Here is a 16,289-nt window from a genome sequence, read left to right on the forward strand (position 1 = left end):
TGATTTGACACGTCCTAGTAAACCAAGAAGGGTTCAAATGTTACAGCTATATTGTAGGCAGCATGTATTGGCAAATTACGCTTGGTGTTTGCCAAAATTTCAGTAGTTGTGAGTTATGACTTGTAAGCTTAGATAACAGCTTACCCACTAAAATCTTGATGTATGATTCTCATCATTCCCCTTGATCACCATATGTCTCGTAAATATAGAAACATGATTTATCTTACTAAGAGACATGCAAGGTTCAAACAAACACCAACAAAAGTGCGTGGTGTTTCAAAAAATATCAGCAGGAATGCGGTAGCATAACAATCTCTTATTCTTGATTTCTACTTATTTTTCTATGTTATTGAACAAAAGGGAAGAAAATATGCATGGTAAAGATGAAGAATTATATCCTTGGGTGATCCTACATAAACACAGTTCATAGTAACGTGAAGATACCAATAAATGACCAATCATTTTTTCATGATTCTTTATATGTAATTCTTTCTTGACCCTCATTCCGTTTGTACCTAATGAAGGCAAATCTACATGTAGAAGTACATATTTAATAAGTACATATCATATACTCGTAATAACATGATGTAACTGAAAGGAAAAACTAATTAAGTTTTACATGCAAGCAAGTAAATAACTATAGTAACAGTAACGTGCTAGTGTGGCACAAAACAACAAAAATCCACCCCCTCGTGGAAAGCGAGAGTGGGAGAGTAGAAGAAGATGGGTGAGAGAATAGGAAGAGGTGCGGCTCGCATATGTTCGCTTTCTCTGCTTCCTCGACCGTGGCTTCATGAAGAGCATGTAGCAGGCGGTACCATGAAGGCATACAGATCCGCAAAGAAAAATAATTGAAAATGCATGAAGTAGTAGAGCCTACTCAAATAATATGGCAACCAAAGGATTTGGAGGTCGAGAAAAAAGCATGAACGACCAGAGCTAGATCAAAAAATACACCAACAAAAATCTTGAAGGATAAAAAATAGACTTGCCACCAGTAGTACTTACTCAGAGAAGGAATTAATTCTTCTTATGTAATAACAATACAACGTCTCCAAGAGTTGAGTCATAGGGCGTTGTTCTATAATAAACAGGCTAATTGGGAGAGAGGAGGCGCACCAAATAATTGAGTGAAAACAGGGCGAGAGAAGGAGCAATAAATAATTGAGGGAACTGAACATGCAAAAGAAGAAGAAAAAAAGGCACCTTGTGGTTGCCTTTGCTACAGCTTCAGCTATCGATCTGCAACGACGATCTGCCACGGCCTCGTCGGTAGAGCGCGTCAATTGGTCTGCACCGGCTTGCACACTGCCAGGTAAGTCAGCATACCTTAGCCACCCCCACTCTTGGCTCTCTGCAACCAACTAAATCCTCATCTTCTCGGGCAGGATCCGAGAGGTGTTGAAGGCGACCAAGCATAGGTAGCTGATGGCTGATGTGAGAGATGCATGGATTCGTAATAGGAGACACCACACTGATGTTGGAGGGGATGGGATTGATGCCCCTCCAATGTTGAAATTTAGCAGGGGCGAGGGGAAGTCATTCGAGAGCCGGCGGATTCGTTGCTTCTGGCAGCAGAGTCGTGGACTCGTGATAGAGATGGCCGGGGTTGGGCGCATCGATGGTGCGGGTAGCAGCGTTGTCCCGAGGCATCAGCTTCTCATCTTGACGGAGTATCTGACACTGACCGCTGCGCACCTGACGATGACCTGCAGCAGAGAAGCTCTATCCTAGTCGGCCAGAGGCGGTGGTGGGTGCTGCACCGGATCGCGCCCAAGGGCTTGTGCCAGAGCGGTGAGTAGTAGGGGCCCTGCCGGTGGTGCTTGGCTGGTGGTTGACAGCGACAGTGGCATATCGGTGGAGGTAGCGTTTTTTGGGGTAATATATATCGATTGAGGTAGCGATGATAGGGCAGCGTAACATGCAAGCAGATCAACCGATGGGCTTCACCTTTACTAGGGGCTGGGGCGCGCCTCTTGAGGAGGACCCTCTGCGGTGCTAGGTAGGTATCCGCCCCTTGGATTGCCTTTTTTTTCTAATTGGTGGCAGACATGCAGATATAGCTGAAAGCAGATTCAGTTTGAGGTGGCAATCAGTTGTATAGCTGGTTAAACTATGCATTTAGATGTATGTTAGCTGCTTCAAAATGAAGGGGACACAGTTTTTGATACTGGCATACATAATCGTACATTCTGTCCAAAAGTGGAGCCACAGTTCAAAATAGGGTAAAGCTGAGTTAACAGCTCCGACAGGCGGCAGTGGCAGTCGCGGATGATCTATCTAAATCCGGTGAGTGACGGCTTCTCAAAATAAAACAGACATTGCTGATGGCTCGACGACGCACTCCATGACAAGCTTGGCAAGGAAGAGGTTGTCAACAAGGAGGCGCTCCCTAAGCCCTTGAAACTGCAGTAAACCAGTGGAGCATCCACGAGCAGGCCTCCATCTTAAGTATCTGAAGAAAACACAAGCGGAAGCCAAATGAGTCCACACTATTTGATGGTTTACAAATGTTAGCAAAAACCAAAAGAAAAATTGGCCCACAACTTAACTATACATCTACAAAGAAGCATTTCATCCGCATCTGAAACTTAAGAAAGATCTACTGACCAACGACCAATAGTTTCTGATCCTTTCATTAACAAAAATAATAGGCGTTTTTATACAATATATAAGTGCTGGTTGCTGCTAAGTAATATGCATCTTTTTTAAGATGCACACTCCAACATGTTGGACTATACTTAATGGTTACCGAGATAGAACAATGCAGGCTGATCATGAACAAACAAAACATAGGTAACTAAGAAGATGCCAAGATCGTGAGCTAGTTGTGTGTACATATGATAGAGAGAGATGGTACATTCATGAGCAAGCTGAGCGACCTTTGCCTCTCCTGAGGACGGAGCCGAGCTTCTCTACTGCCCGCGCACACTAATCCATCTAGGTAATACACAAAGCCAGGTTTGGGAGCGGCATGCCTTGCGTCCTTCAGTGGTGCACCTCTTGAGTGTTTATACGTGTGCACCTATCTTGCTTATGAACATTCATGTATAGGGAACATAAACAAGAGCCATACATTGGTAAATTTAAACCTTCTGCTCCATAGAGATACAAAGGAAGATAAAAAGAGCTCCCTACACGAGGTTGGTGGCAGCGGATCTCGACTGGCGGAGGTGTTGGGCGACAAGCGACCTTGTCGTGCTCCGATCTAGGTAGAGTGGTCGCCAGGCACGCCAGCTGGCATTTCTTCGTCCGCCGAACGTAACATAACAAATGACAATAAACTGAAACTAAGGAGCTGTTCGGGATCTCTCTGCTCTGCAACTCCGCTGCGGAGCGGAGCGGCATGCAGTTATATTTTGGTGAGCTGCTAACAGGGTGCTCCGTGAGCTCCGCTCCCTAGCGAAGGAGTAGAGGGTTGCCGAACACAGCTTGAAACATAGAATTTTAACTAAGTAGCTTAAATAGAGTGAACAACATATGGGAAATCAAATGCATGAAATGATTGCACACGGAGAGAATTTGTTGATTTAAATATGTCATCAGTATATTAGTTGGTTGTCAATCTTCTGAGGGAAAAGATGTTGGCAGAGGTTGGTCTTGCTTTCATTCGTCATCAAGATTTTTCTCAAGGAAAATTTTGAGACCCCCCACATTCTAGTTGTTTAAGCTGAACTACTTGCACTTGTTTTGTATTTAACTGCCTAATGCTATCTCTACTGCAGCAACTTCTCTTAAAAATTGATTCTCAACATAAATTACATGTTATAATGCTAGCCACTACATCACTAAACAAAGTACGCTTGTGCAGGGTTTAATTTTTGCATGTACCTTGTAGTTACGAAGGAAGTAGCTGAAGCAAATAATGTTGAGTATCTTCATCGGCTCGTTCACATGACTTGGGTGGTAGATGTACACGGGAAGCTTGATGATCCTGAAATGAACTTGAGCCAGCCGTGGAAAGATGAGTTTGTCATAAAAAATAATATGAAGATGCCATATGTATACATATGGGCACTATCTCTGATTCAGAATAAAGATCAAAGATAGCAGACATCAACATGGATATGCATGCATTTCCAAGGGAGCAGACGAGTAAAGGCACCTCATCTGATCTACCACTATCTGCTACACTAATTTGTAGTACCATGTAAACCCAGCGATTCAGGCAACTAAGACCGTGAGAGACTGAGAACCGCGACAAATGAAGCCACGCTGTTTAGTCAAGTTAGCACAACCATATCCAATGTAATCCGAAGTATCAAATAAATTCCGGGATGCCACTTTCACAACCGATCTAGGGAATGTAATTAAGCTTCAGTATATTGAAAAACAATTCAGGCAACCACAACATCTCATATAAGAACAATAAAATTAATTGGTCAGCAGACCTTAATGAAATACATCTTGTGTAATATCTAGCAGGCACGTAACAAGTAGCGCTTGCCCAATCTCTCTGCAAAAGAATAATTATCTGGGAAAGTATTTTTTTAAAATAGTCTTTGAAGGCAAGTATCTTTGATGGCTAATATAATCTGGGCATTGTTTGTTGCGCTACATTACAATTTTTCTTAGACAATATGAAGATGTTCAACAATATCCGATGAACTATATATAGATCATTTTGTTAAGTCAACCTTTCGATACAACAACAGCAAGGGCCTAAGCGGGGAAGTATTCACCTGGGCTTGCAACACCGGTGGAGCCGAGCATGCCAAGGCATCCAGGACGCTAGTCCCTGGTCCAAGTCTGACCAGGACTGCTAGCAAACTCCCAAAGACCTGGAGATTATTGATGAGGATCAAAAGTAAGAAATATATCCATCAGTAAAAGGCCCAAACAACTTCCTCCTATGCAGTATTGCACCATTATTATTATCTGCAGGGAAAGAGCTAGAGTTATTGTAAATATCTCATGTCTTATGTTCTCATGTAAATGGAGACCTCACAGATCACAATTGCATACATACACATCTTGATTAAACAGTGAGCCAATGCGATGACCTCTTTGATTGGTAGGGTAAGTTCTTTGATTAATAGGATATGATTAGGTATAAGTCAACATATGGTCTAATTTTTGTAGTTACCAGTAACTTGGAAGATATCTCAGAAGCACCTAATCTGTTGGCATTAATTTAGAAGCAATAAAGAGATAATTACATAGATATGGGCGAGCACCTAAAGAACGGCGTCACAGATGTTCCCCTTCACAACCTCCTCGAGGTTCATGTTGTCCAGCTAATCATGGACGAGGAGCCCATTGACGACGGGCGCCAGGTGCTTGAGTGTGTGCAGCGCGAGGTTGACGTATGCCGCCTGCGCGAGCTTGTAGCAGCTCTCCACGCCCATCGCCTCATCGTCCAGGACCTTAATCTTAGACATGGCTGCTTCTCCCTCCTTTACTCCATGTATGATGATCTGAATGGGAAGTAACAATCAAAATGGCATCTAATATTTACGTATTCAGGAGGTAAATGCAGAGTTAAAGACAAAGTCCATCCATGATGATCTGAATGTTCTTTCAAAAAAATGATGATCTGAATGGGAAGTAACAATTAAAATGGCATCTAATATTTATGTATTAAGGAGGTGAATGTAGAGTTAAAGACAAAGTCCATCCATGATGATCTGAATGGAAAGTAACAATCAAAATGGCATCTAATTTATGTATTCAGGAGGTAAATGCAGAATTAAAGACAAAGTCCATCCATGATGATCTGAATGGGAAGTAACAATCAAAATGGCATCTAATATTTATGTATTCAGGAGGTAATGCACAATTAAAGCCAGTCGTAGCATGGATACTTACTTTCACCTGATCATGTATGGCATCTCTCTCAACCACTATATCTTCCAGTTTAGCTTGCTTAGCAGCATTGGAACTGACCCTCGGTCTGGTTTTTTCAAGGGTCTTAATTTCTTTGACCAGTCACCTCTCCTCGTCTAAATATATGCTCTCATGACTTATGTGTTGATTCAATCTCTTGATCCAGGAAGAATGAAAGGAGAAAATGCAAAAAAAAAAAAAATCAGAATTCCAAATGAGAAGAGGTAGAGTTATCAAAGGGCTGATCATACCTCATGCTCAAGCTCTTCAACAGAAGACCACAAGCCTGCACTCTCTGCTCACATAACATTATTTTCGGCATGGAACTCGCCTAAACACTTCCTGAAAGTTTTTATCTCCTCCATCTTCTCGTTAAAAGCCTAATTATATTGCCTGTTCTCAGCACTCAACGACCTTAGAGAACAGCGGCACGCTGAGTCTGCAGGGAAGTGTGAAGTTTCATCACTATACTTAAAGCAGGCACATTGATCCACTGGTTGTCTACTTCAACGGAACACGTGCATGGAGGGTGAAAAGAACAATATAGTCAGACAATTGCTCATAAATCAAATATAAGAAAGAGCTAGATGGACATACTGTGTCCAGAATACATATACCCTCCTGTTAAAAAAAGAATGCAGACCCTACCTCATCTAAGAAGAATGCCAACAAATCTTGAAATAAAATCAAGCGTACAAGCCTGCACAAAAACAATCAATATGCAATACGAGTAACATTTGATTACAGATTTCACGCGATGTACCAATGTGCAGTGAATTCAATATATCCTATGAATAAGGAATTGCCTTTTTTAGGGAAAAATGCTTAACAATACCCATCTAGGCCACAAGGTCAAGCAAACTTAACATTTAACTTGGGATGCAAAGCCACGTATAGCTGCCAATAAAATTGTGCTATACTAAATGAATATTGACTTTTGCAGGAGCTTCACTAAATAAATGTAAGCAAAATGAATCTTAAAAAATAGTTGTGCAAATTATAACAACTCCCAAGAGAGCAAACAATCAGTGCTTTGTCTATGGATTTAGATCTGGAAGAACCTGCAACAACTATATGAAAGAAGAATACAACAGCTCATCTTCTCTGAACACAAAACCACACCGACGTCAGGTCATACCAGTTACTGAAGAAAGCTTCAGGGCATCATCAACTGCAGTAGCATCGACTGAGATATGCCTCTGCTTGTGCTGCGGTATGCCCAAAACCTGCCTCTGAACCAAAGCTGATCCTCCAACGGAGCCCTCGGAATCACAACACCATCATTACATAGCTTGGTTAACTAATCTGAGAAGATCTTTGACAGGGTAAAACGAAAATGAATAATCTGAAAGCTAGCACAATTTACCTAGATGAAGTATGCAAAGCACGACAGCCCCTAAAGTCGTTGCCGTCGGCCAGGCCTTGCATGAACCCGCTACTTCGCTGAGATACACTGAGCTGGGACAATTCGGTCTGAAATAAAATATGATGGCTACGGAGGATTCAGAAGGCAAGAAATTTGCTTTCTTCCAACATACATGGTCTGCTGAACTAAACTTCGTTTCAGCGGGCTTTGACAAAAATCTGTAACTGCAAACATCAAACTTGTGTGCCCATCCTACATCAAACTTTAAACCTGCCGGATTAAATATTTCAGGTTAGGCTCAGATCAGTGTACTTTATGAGTGTTAAGTGTAATTTCTAAATAGCAGAGAAACCATAACATCTAACCACAACCCAGCATCTTGTACAAGCTAACATCAAATCTGAAAGAGGAAATGTCGACAACAGGTGACGGTACCATGATCCACGACTGAGCAAAGTTATCTATAATTCCCGGTGAACATCATAAATTAGGATCAACAAAGCTGACAAACTAAGAGTAACTTTATAATCTATAATCCACACCAAAATTCCTGCATATAATCCAAACAATAAAGTAAATAAAATGGTGTAACTTGGTTCTTAATTTATCTAAAAGCAGAAAATGCTAGAGAATTTGGCAGTCAGGTTATATAGCAGCAATCATCTAAATTAAATAACTCAACAGCAAAACTGTGCTACTGTCAGATCACTAATATTTTGTTTGTGTTACAACATGAAGGATGCTTTTCTACTCTAGAGGGCATGTTAATTGTGTACTGGTGTGCTCTCAAAATTACTTATAAGAATTAGAAGAAGTTTGCACAGGAAATATATTCTCATTAATGGTGTTTTCCCAGGAACGACAAAGTAAATAGACGAACAGAAGAGAGCTCACCCTGCATAAACGTGAACGGCACAGCCATGGGAACGACAACCACAAGGCCTGTAAATCAGTAGCAGATAACACCACAATGTACCATGGATCTGTAAAGTATAATACCTATTAAAAAGGTAAGAAATTCCAGGAAATGGTAACAGACAAATTAATACAAATAAACTGTCAGCTTTCTAATTTTCAGGTCTCAGCAGCTAAAGGCACGTCCTAAATATATCAATGAGTAATTGCTAGGATGTTTCACACACAAATTGAGCTAAAATTATACCTACCCTACCTTTACTACATGCTCTCACTTCACCGCTTCATATACTGGACACTAAACTATTCAAACATCTAGCATAATATTGGCATTCATTTGTATGCAAATCAGATTTGATTGCAAATAATTTTATCTTCCATCTCCTTAATGGATTTTCAACAACAGAGCTTTCTCCTGTTATATGCCTCAAAAAGTAACAACAACAAAAATAATTTTCTGAACACGAACACATTCAGATAAGAAAAAAATGAGGCATCATATAACAGTATAAATGTGCTTCAGTGTGACCGAAAAATATTACCTTCCATCGCTTGATTTTGCCCAGCAGTGAAAGCCATTGAAGATACAATATGTCTGAATCAACCGAATATAGCAACAATTCAGTTCAATGTGGGAATATACCTGCAGAAAAGAATTTAGCAGCCAAATATAAATGGCAATCTCAAATTAGTTTATAAATATGCAAGGCACCTCCCTATCTATCGGTTGTTTTTTTTCTGAATCTGCGCCTATCAAGTGTGTCCTCTGAATAAACAGACATCTCAGGGCTCTCCGAACTATATTGTACGGTGCTAATGAATCTAATGCTTACAGGTAGGGTCAATTAATGAAACAAGTAAAACCATGTTTGCATAAACAGGTATAACCCACAAAACAGTTCCTCTCGAAGCTTATTGTTCTCTTGAAAAACAAAATTCTTCTTCCAGCACCGAGCAGAGCAGAGCACATCAGATCTCGGTTGCTCGACATAAACCAAGACGAAACTGTGCCCACGCAAGAGCGCAGCTCGAATCGTAGACAAGAGGATAAGGAGGCCCCCAGTCAGATCGGAACCGAATGGACTGCCCTGCCGTTCGTCAGCGCATCAACTCAGGGAGAGAGAGGCCGAATCCCCTCAACATATTATCCAACTATCCAGGAAGCAGAGAGGATGGATGGGTGGATGGATGAATGGACGAGTGGATTCGAGAAGTGGGAGGAAGGTGCAGGGGTACCTTCTTGTAGGTCAACGGGGAGGCGAGGCAGTAGACGCAGTTGGTGCGCCGGCGACAGCGCAGCTCCTCCTCGCCGGCCGGCGCGTGCAGTGTTCTGCCACCAGTCTCCGCCGCCAGTGGGTCTGAGAGAGAGGGGGAGAGGGAGGAGAAAGGAGGTGTCGTACGTGAGGAGGAGAAGAGGGTTGGAGCGGGGCGGGCGTATCTGGCGACCTCCTTCCTCTCTCTTTCTTCTGGACGAAGGAAACAACCAGTGCGGTGGGGCAGCGACGAAGCCAATCGCGCGCCTGTTCTCATCTCCTCGCGCAACCGTCCAAATCCGCCGGCGGCTCTGATGCACACCTTATTGTTTTGGATGGGCTTCTATACTAACGCATCAGTCACGGGAAGACGAAAGGGTGACCAGAGTTGAATACAATTTGTTGACAAAATGAAAAATAAAATAATTGCTGAGATGGCATTGTTGCTGAGGTGGACATGTTGCATGTCAAGAGAAATAAGATAGTGGGGATGAACTATTTAGGTATTATAGATTATAGATACGTTCCTAGAGAAAGACTAAGTTAAAAGATATTGTAAGCAATTGTGCGGATTAAGGCTGTAGTCTGAGGATTGTCCTTACTGCTACACAGAAGGCTTCTGTTCTTGATGCACCGCTCGGTGTGCCAACCCCTCTGGCGTCGTGTGTGGATGTTGTGAACATCTGGTAGACACGTTCTGATGACTACCTGATAGTTTAGTGTGTCATGTTTTACGGCTTAGAGTCGGGGCTCCAAAAGCGTTTTGAACGCCATAGAACATATGAGATGTTCGAAGAGCTGAAATTGGTATTTCAGGCTCATGCCCGTGTTGAGAGGTTGAGACCTCTGACAAGACCTTTGCCTACAAGAAGGAGGAGAATAGCCCAGCCAGTGAGCGAAGATAGATCTAGGTATTGCCATCTTTGTGTTGGAAATATGCACTAGAGGCAATAATAAAACGGTTATTATTATATTTCCTTGTTCATGATAATTGTCTATTGTTCATGATATAATTGTATTAACCGGAAACCGTAATACATGTGTGAATACATAGATCATATTATGTCCCTAGTAAGCCTCTAGTTGACTAGCTCGTTGATCAATAGATGATCATGGTTTCCTGACCATGGACATTGGATGTCATTGATAACGGGATCACATCATTAGGAGAATGATGTAATGGACAAGACCTAATCTTAAGCGAAGCACAAGATCGTGTAGTTCGTTTGCTAAAGCTTTTCTAATGTCAAATATCATTTCCTTAGACCATGAGATTTTGCAACTCCCGGATACCGTAGGAATACTTTGGGTGTACCAAACGTCACAATGTAACTGGGTGGCTATAAAGGTGCACTACAGGTATCTCCAAAAGTGTCTGTTGGGTTGGCATGAATCGAGACTGGGATTTGTCACTCCGTATGACAGAGAGGTATCCCTGGGCCCACTTGGTGATCCATCATCATAATGAGCTCAATGTGACTAAGGAGTTAGCCACGGGATCATGTGTTACGGAACAAGTAAAGAGATTTGCCAGTAACAAGATTGAACGAGGTATGGGGATACCGACGATCGAATCTCGGGCAAGAAACATACCGATGGACAAAGGGAATTGAATACGGGATTGATTGAATCCCCGACATCGTGTTTCATCCGATGAGATCATCGTGGAACATGTAGGAGCCAACATGGGTATCCAGATCCCGCTGTTGGTTATTGGCTGGAGAGATGTCTCGGTCATGTCTACATGGTTCCCGAACCCGTAGGGTCTACACACTTAAGGATCAGTGACGTTAGAGTTGTTATGAGAAATAGTATGTGGTTATCGAAGGTTATTAGGAGTCCCGGATGAGATCCCGGACATGACGAGGAGTTCCGGAATGGTCCGAGGGTGAAGATCGATATATTGGATGAAGGGTATTGGAGTCCGGAATTGTTCCGGGGGTACCGGGAGACGACCAGCGTGTCTGAAAGGGGTTTCGGAGGCCCCGGAAGCGTTGGGGGGCCTTATGGGCCAAGGGAAGGGGGCACATCAGCCCACTAAGGGGCTGAGCGCCCCTCCCACCCCATCTCAAGTAACTTGGAGAGGTGGGGGCGCCTCCCCTAGGGCAGCCACCCCTCCCGGCTTGGGGGGCAAGTTTCCTAGGGGTGGGGGCGCCCAAACCCATCTAGGGTTTCCCCTGTGGCCGCCGCCCCTCCCCTAGGGAACCCTAGGGCGCCTCCTCCACCCCCTTCCCCTATATATAGTGAGGAAGAGAGAGGGCAGCGGCACACCCTTCCCCTGGCGTAACCCCTCCCCCTCTCCTACACCTCCTCCTCCTCCGTAGCGCTTGGCTAAGCCCTGCCGGAGAACCACGAGTTCCATCACCACCACGCCGTCGTGCTGTCGGAGTTCTTCCTCAACTTCTCCTCTCCCCTTGCTGGATCAAGAAGGAGGAGACGTCCCCAGGTTGTACGTGTGTTGAACAGGGAGGCGCCGTTGTTCGACGCTTAGATCGGAATCGACCGTGATCTGAATCGCTGCGTGTACGACTCCACCAACCGCGTTCTTGTAACGCTTCCGCTTAGCGATCTTCAAGGGTATGAAGATGCACTCCCTCTCTCTCATTGCTAGTATCTACTAGATTGATCTTGGTGACACGTAGGAAATTTTTGAATTATTGCTACGTTCCCCAATACTTTGGTAGGCAATCCATAAGTGGCTCTCATAATAGATTCATATGGTAATTTAATTTTCTTTCTAGGGAAGTGTTCCATACCTTTCCTTAATGGAAATTGGAATCTAATATTCCCTTCCTTCATATCAATAATTGCACCAATCGTTCTAAGGAAAGGTCCACCAAGAATAATAGGACATGAAGGATTGCAATCTATATCAAGAACAATGAAATCTACGGGCACATAGTTCCTATTTTCAACAATAAGAACATCATTAATTCTTCCCATAGGTTTATTAATAGTGGAATCCGCAAGGTGCAAGTTTAAAGAACGATCATCAATATCACGAAAACCTAGCAAATCACACAAAGTTTTTGGTATCGTGGAAACAGTAGCACCCAAATAACACAAAGCATAGCACTCATGAGCTTTAATTTTAATTTTTATTGTAGATTCCCACTCATCATAAAGTTTTCTAGGGATAGAAACTTCCAACTCAAGTTTTTCTTCATAAGATTGCATCAAAGCATCAACGATATTGTCAGGACCCCGATTCCAAGTCACATCGATCTAGCCGGTAACACCTCATATCACTTTGCGGCCTCACGCACGGTATTCCCACGGGTGTCGCCTTACCATGGCCCAGGACCATTTGCGCCTTTTGGCTCACGTATATGATAGTGTCGCTAGCATCCATATGACAGAGAACCCGGGCCGACATGACTAGTCGTGAACCCAAAGTGGCACTAACTTACGGGGACAGGCATACATGAATCAACATCGAGCATGTCGGTCAGCAGCGTGTGAATCCGGCTGTAGCACTGGGCTAACAGAACTCCGGTGAACCGGGCTGTAGTAGGCTAGGCAAGACTCCGGATGTCACCGCGTGACATTTCCCCAAAGGGACAGACACAGGAACGAAGTGAATCACATGCCGGCCAGTCAAGTGTTCCGGAGCAGTAGTGCTGGGCTAGCAGGACTCCGGTGAACCGGGCTGTAGCGGACTACTATGGCTCATGAAAGCACAAGACTACATTTCCCCATAAGAGAGGCTACCAAGGATAAACAACTAGGTTATCGGATCCCACACATACCAAGCATTTCAATCATACACACAATATGCTCAATATGTGCAATACAACATGGCATCACAACAAGACTCTACGAATCAAAGTATTTATTCATTAGGCTCTGAGGAGCGAGATATTACAAACATGGGTCTCATGACCCAACAATCATAGCATACAAACAAAGCACATGCGGAAGCTTAACATGTCTGAGTACAGACATCTATAAATGAAAAAGGCTGAGAAGCCTGACTATCTACCAGATCCTGCCGAGGGCACAAGATCGTAGCTGAGGTAACAAGCTAAACATCGAAGTCCACGTGGAACTACTAGCGAGACTGAAGTCTCTCTACAAAACATAAAATAAGCAAACGTGAGTACAAATGTACCCAGCAAGACTTACATCAGAACTAACTACATATGCATCGGTATCAACAAAGGGGGTGGTGGTGTTTAACTGCAACAAGCCAGCTTTGACTCAGTGGCTAACCTGAACTACGACTGCAAGTAACTCTTTTGAGGTGGCGCACACGAGTCCACAAATTCACCATACCAATACACCACTATGGATCCGCTCCCGCCTCCCTGCGAGAACGCCATCCATAGCACTCACGCTTATCTTGCGAGTTTTAGAGTATCCACTTTCACTTCTCTATGAACTATGCAAGGGGTCCAAGTTTCCATATCCTGCAGGGGTGTACTTCTTCACAAACGCTCTCGCCACTTACCACCATGTACACATCGTGTATCTCGGCAACCTTCAAGCGGAAGCCTGGCGAGGGAGTCAGCCATGACCTGACTAACCAACAAGTCTCTAGTCCAGGTTTATCGCCTATTCGGGTTCCATCCGCAAGGAGATCCGGCTGGGGTGTCGCTCACGGCCCCAAACGATGTGAGCAGGGTTCCCAAGCCCACCATCCGGGTGCCACTAGGTACACCGTGCCACTGTGCCTAGTCTGTCCCAAGCCCACCTGTACCGGGTGCCACTTGGTAGACTACTAACACTATCTACAAACACCATAAACTAGTTGCAACTCCTGGACAGAGATCAGGTTGATTAATAAGTCGAGAGAGCTTGGAGCGCCCAGAGCCCAATGTGTGGTAGTAACTGTTCATGGATCACAAACACAGAACTCAGTTCCTGAGGACGACTGCAATGAGACAACCCACCATGTACTCCTATATGGCCTCTCACCGCTACCTTTACCAAATCGTGTTCACACACTTAGCTCTCAACGGTAGGACATGTTCACCATGTTCCAATTCATTCCCGATGAATCGGACTTGACTCAACTCTAAGCAGTAGCAGGCATGACGACAAGCATGAATGAGTAGGCACATCAGGGCTCAAACAATTCCTACTCATGCTAGTGGGTTTCATCTATTTACTGTGGCAATGACAGGTCATGCAGGGGAAAGGGCTTCAACTACCGCAGCATGTAACAGTTGAATCGTTGTTGTCCTAATGCAGTAAAAAAGAGCAGGAGCGAGAGAGTGGGATTGTATCGGAATGAACAAGGGGGTTTTGCTTGCCTGGCACTTCTGAAGATAGTATAGCTCTTCATCGGTGTCATCGATCACATCGTTGAAACCACGTCTACTGAGAGGGGACAAACACCGGTAAACAAGGAAGAAACACAATCAATGCAATGCAACAATATGATGTATGATCATGACATGGCAACATGCTGGTGTTTGGGCTAATGCAACAGAAAGTCATTTTAATTGAAGTGGAATCCAAAACTACATCAAATTCCAACTCCAAACCTATTATGAAATTTTCCCTAATCATGTTTCATCCTAAACAGTGAGGTTAACTTGCTCAAACATGCATTAAAATGGTACAGATGGATTCCTTGAATTTTTCTGATAATTTTTCATATATAAATTATTTCATTTGGAGCTATAGATTAATTTCTATGATTTTTCAAAGTTTTGGATATTTTCTGAATTAAACAAATCATTTAAGATTTATTTAAATTCCAGAAAAGGATTACTGTGTCAGCCTGACATCATCATGACGTCAGCAGGTCAACAGGGCACGGTCCAGGTCAAACCTGACCAGTGGGACCCACTGGTCAGTGACCCTGAGACACTTAGTGTCACAGACAGGTGGGTCCGGTCAACGATGACGTGGCCAGGTCAAGCTGACCTGTGGGGCCCGTAGGTTAGTTTAATCTAAACAGGGGTTTAAACCAGGGTTAGTTAGGCGGCAGGGCCCAGGTGTTAGTGGCGTAGGGGGGTTGGTTAGTGGGGTGTTTAACTGCTAATGACGGCCACGTCAGCTGCCGGCGTTTAGCCGCCGGCGGCCAAATCCGCGGTGGAGGGAGTCGGGATTTCGCTGCAGGGCCCTATTTGGCACGCGGGGAGCATCTACGTGAAGCTGGGGGGCTGCCGCGTCGAGTGGTGGTGGTGTTTGGGCTCGGGGTGGTCGGAAAAGACGTCGGCGACGACGTTGGCGGCTGTCGGAGTTCGGGTGTTGGCGAGGTTGGTGCTAGGGTGCGTGGTAGGGCGAGTGAGTGTGTGGGTTAGGCTCCTGGGGGCCTCCTGAGCACGTTGATGCGCTCCGACATGAGCGGCAGGAGCTGTGGCCGCGACAGCACCATGGCCGGCGGAACTGAGCTCATGGCTCTGGCGGTGACAGCTGCTAGAGGACGAGCTAGAGGAGGGGAACAAGGGGGGACTGGAGAGGAGCTCACTGCAGGGCTAGCAGAGGTGACGGCGACGTCGGGGAAGCGCTGGGGCCGGCGAATCAACGGTGGCAATCTCGGGCGCCCGTCGGTGAAGACGATGACGAGGATGACGATGTAGGGCAGCCGAGGACGCGTGAGTCAGTGGCGAGGACGAGAGAGTTGAGGCAGAGCTCGCAGGCACGGCGAGGGGTCGAGGGGGAGGCGATGGCCGCAGCAACGGCGAGCGGCGGCGATGGCTCCGCTCGGCTTCGGAAGAGAGAGCGAGAGCAGAGGAGAGGAGGGCCACGGGGAAGAATGAGAGGGGTCAGGGGGTTGCGTGGCGTGTTCAGGGCGTCGGGGGAGTGAAGCAGGCAGGGTGGAGGTGGCCTGCGCGTGGCCAGCAGGCGGCGAGCACGCGCCCCTGTCCTTCTGTCCAAGGAGGAAGACGACAGGGGGCAGCGGTGGTGGGCTGGGCCGCCAGCTACAGTACTGGGCCTATTGGTGGGCGCCAAGTAAGCTTCTGCCAGGTAAGTCC

The 16,289-nt window shown here is 44.9% G+C and overlaps 1 protein-coding gene across 36 annotated transcripts; it reads right to left on the reverse strand.

Annotated features, from left to right (window-relative positions):
• Window positions 1-2,147: 2,147 nt before the first annotated feature.
• On the reverse strand, window positions 2,148-9,663 carry LOC125524303. 36 transcript variants are annotated; one of them, XR_007290722.1, is made up of 12 exons: window positions 9,344-9,609; window positions 8,650-8,750; window positions 8,087-8,175; window positions 7,365-7,462; window positions 7,193-7,269; window positions 6,965-7,088; window positions 6,078-6,265; window positions 5,809-5,982; window positions 5,178-5,417; window positions 4,683-4,781; window positions 3,832-3,944; window positions 2,148-2,455 (listed from the first exon to the last, which is right to left on the reverse strand). XR_007290722.1 is itself a non-coding variant. In XM_048689378.1 (7 exons), exons 1-5 carry the CDS (start codon window positions 9,635-9,637, stop codon window positions 6,994-6,996), a joined length of 702 nt encoding a protein of 233 aa, XP_048545335.1. In that variant the 5' UTR covers window positions 9,638-9,663; the 3' UTR covers window positions 5,823-5,982; window positions 6,078-6,265; window positions 6,965-6,993. The 36 variants fall into 36 exon arrangements, 1 of the variants encoding a protein (XP_048545335.1); XR_007290734.1 differs by having other exon boundaries at window positions 7,193-7,279; XR_007290727.1 differs by having other exon boundaries at window positions 7,193-7,284.
• Between the last annotated feature and the right edge of the window lie 6,626 nt (window positions 9,664-16,289).

The sequence above is a fragment of the Triticum urartu genome, chromosome 1, assembly GCF_003073215.2.
Source record: "Triticum urartu cultivar G1812 chromosome 1, Tu2.1, whole genome shotgun sequence".
NCBI classification, from domain to species: Eukaryota; Viridiplantae; Streptophyta; class Magnoliopsida; order Poales; family Poaceae; genus Triticum; species Triticum urartu.